We start from the raw sequence: 2,494 nt of genomic DNA, 5'->3' as shown, positions 1-2,494 counted from the left end.
GTTCATCAAAAGAGAGATCAAGGTCCAGAGTAACGCCGAGGTCCTTCACAGTTTTATTTGAGACGACTGTACAAGCATTAAGATGAATTGTCACATCCAACAGATCTCCTTGTTTCTTGGGACCTAGGACTAGCATCTCTGCTTCATCTGAGTTTAAAAGTAAAACATTTGCTGCCATCCACTTCCTTATGTCTGAAACACAGGCTTCAAGGGAGGGCAATTTTGGGGCTTCACCATGTTTCATCGAAATGTACAGCTGTGTATCGTCCGCATAGCAGTGAAAGTTAACATTATGTTTCCAAATGACATCATCAAGAGGTAAAATAGATGGAAGATGGAGTTCCAGCAGCAGCACAGAGCCAGGGCCTCTTCTCTGCTTACAGACATACCTGGTGCATTAGCTCATTGAACCAATCCTGAACTATGAGGATAGCCCCATCGTACATGGCCACAACACTTGAATCCTAAAGGATAGTGGGATCACGTCAGTGTCCAGCCATCTGTAGCCATCACTTCTAGTATGTCACACCAGCCTAGCCAGCACCCCCAAATAGTCAGGGGTGGGGCTCCAAACACATGTATGACACACCAGGGACAATATTAGCCCGTTGATCTCATCCAACAGTCGTGACTCAGGATAGAGGGTGGAGTGTGGTAAGGCGACCCTCAGCTGTGGCATGACCAACCCGGCGCTGTGACTAATTAACCAATGACAAACACAGAGGGGGAAATAGAAGCGTCTCCCCGTAAAAACGTAAACAGGATATGGCCATAAGCTCAGTTTAGCCCACTGACTCCTCTCAGGGTATTCTTGTACCATACCACTTAATGCCCCCTTCCCCCGTACTTCTTTATTGAGCTCATGTGTTGTAAATAGGGCAACAAGGGGGAGGGCTTTAGGGAGAGAGGTAGTATATAAGCCTGAGAGGTACTACCACAAGTTCAGAAACACTTGCGGGAGTAGCTCACCAACCAAGAGATCCTCACAGCAAGAGATCCAAGGAACTCACACTCCTCTTCTTCTAAGCAGACTGGAAAGGAAAACAGAAAAAATAACAACATGACTCAGTCCGCCGCCCCAGCAATCGAGAGCATCTTTGGAAACGATCCTTTCTTCAGTCAGGAGAGGATGGTCTTCCCCCCCATCCACCACCAGGCCCTTTCCGGAGTCCAAGAGGACTTCTTTCAGAGGAGGTCCAACCTGGCCAGTGATCTCCTCAAGGAGCTCCACGATGGGCTCCCCAGTATGCACCAGCTGCACGAGAGGGCCCACCTCCGAATGGGCTCCCCATTCCTGGAGAGGAGGATCACAGGAGTTCCAGCAGCAGCACAGAGCCAGCTGGCTGAGACAGGCCGGAGCCACAGCCCCTTGGCCCTGAGCCTAAACGTTCAGGGCTTCAACCCAGAAGACATCACAGTCAAGCTGGATGGACGGAGGCTAGCCGTGGTGGCCATGAAACAGGCCAAAGCAGAAGAGGCTAAATCCACCTCCTCAGCCACCTCTTCCTGCTCCTTTTCCTCCTCCTCGTCCCAACAGAAAGGCTTTGTCCAGAAAATTGACCTGCCTGCCCACCTAGACCTGACAGCCTTGACCTGTTCTCTGGGAGAAGATGGACAGCTGAGGATCGAAGCACCCACAGCCGCCCCCCAGCTGGAAGCCCCTACAGAGGAGCAGGAGGTCCCCCTCCACTTCAGAACTTCCCTGGACGTACCCATAGCCAAGGGAAACATGGAAGAGTCTACAACAGTGAAGACCTCAAAACCTTGAATTACAAAGACTGTCTGAATATTTTATAAACATTTCAATTGTATTAATAATCTGGTGGATTACATTGTGGAAAATAATTTATAATATGCCTATTTGAATAAATATTATTTAATAAAGACAATCTGATATTAGAATGATGGTTTCTCGAATTGTGGTTTGTGTGGATGACAGTTTTAAAATAGATAACTAGAAATAAGTGGTGGATCCTGTCATTACTAGCATACTATACACTTTAAACAGTCATGTGAACTGAATACTTTTACAGTCCAAAAAGCAAATGCAACCTTGCACTCTGCACCTCAAAACGCACAGTATTTCTCTCACTGACATCTGGATTAGGAGACAGAAAACAGCACAAGGTCTTTGGACAAAGACATTGTTGCATGTCACATTGGTTGCACTTTGTGTTCTCTACATCTGTACTGAAATCAGGGGCACAGGCATGTGTGGGCTTGGTGGACACAGGCCCACCCACTGGGGAACCAGGCCCTACCAGGCCCACCCAATCAGATTGAGCGAAAACAAAACAAAAATATTTCTTCCGGGTTGGAGTATGAAGCACTCACCAACCTGAAGCTTGACCAAATTCTTAAAATACAAACTAGCATTCTAATTATAATTGAAACACTCCAAATAAAGTAAGTGTTTATGTTGTACTTGCTACTCTACACACTAAAAACAAATGGTTCTATATAGCGCCAAATGAGGGTTATTTGTCTTTTAACC

General features: G+C 46.7%; 1 protein-coding gene across 1 annotated transcript; it reads left to right on the top strand.

Annotated features, from left to right (window-relative positions):
* Positions 1 to 928: 928 nt before the first annotated feature.
* On the top strand, positions 929 to 1,903 carry LOC115196675 (heat shock protein Hsp-16.1/Hsp-16.11). The gene has a single exon (XM_029757515.1). The coding sequence runs from the start codon at positions 1,061 to 1,063 to the stop codon at positions 1,766 to 1,768; it is 708 nt and encodes a 235-aa protein (XP_029613375.1). The 5' UTR covers positions 929 to 1,060; the 3' UTR covers positions 1,769 to 1,903.
* The last annotated feature ends 591 nt before the right edge of the window (positions 1,904 to 2,494 follow it).

Source organism: Salmo trutta, chromosome 1, assembly GCF_901001165.1.
Source record: "Salmo trutta chromosome 1, fSalTru1.1, whole genome shotgun sequence".
Taxonomy (NCBI): domain Eukaryota; kingdom Metazoa; phylum Chordata; class Actinopteri; order Salmoniformes; family Salmonidae; genus Salmo; species Salmo trutta.
Note: the sequence above shows the minus strand (reverse complement) of the source record. Positions and strands in the feature narration are given on the sequence as shown.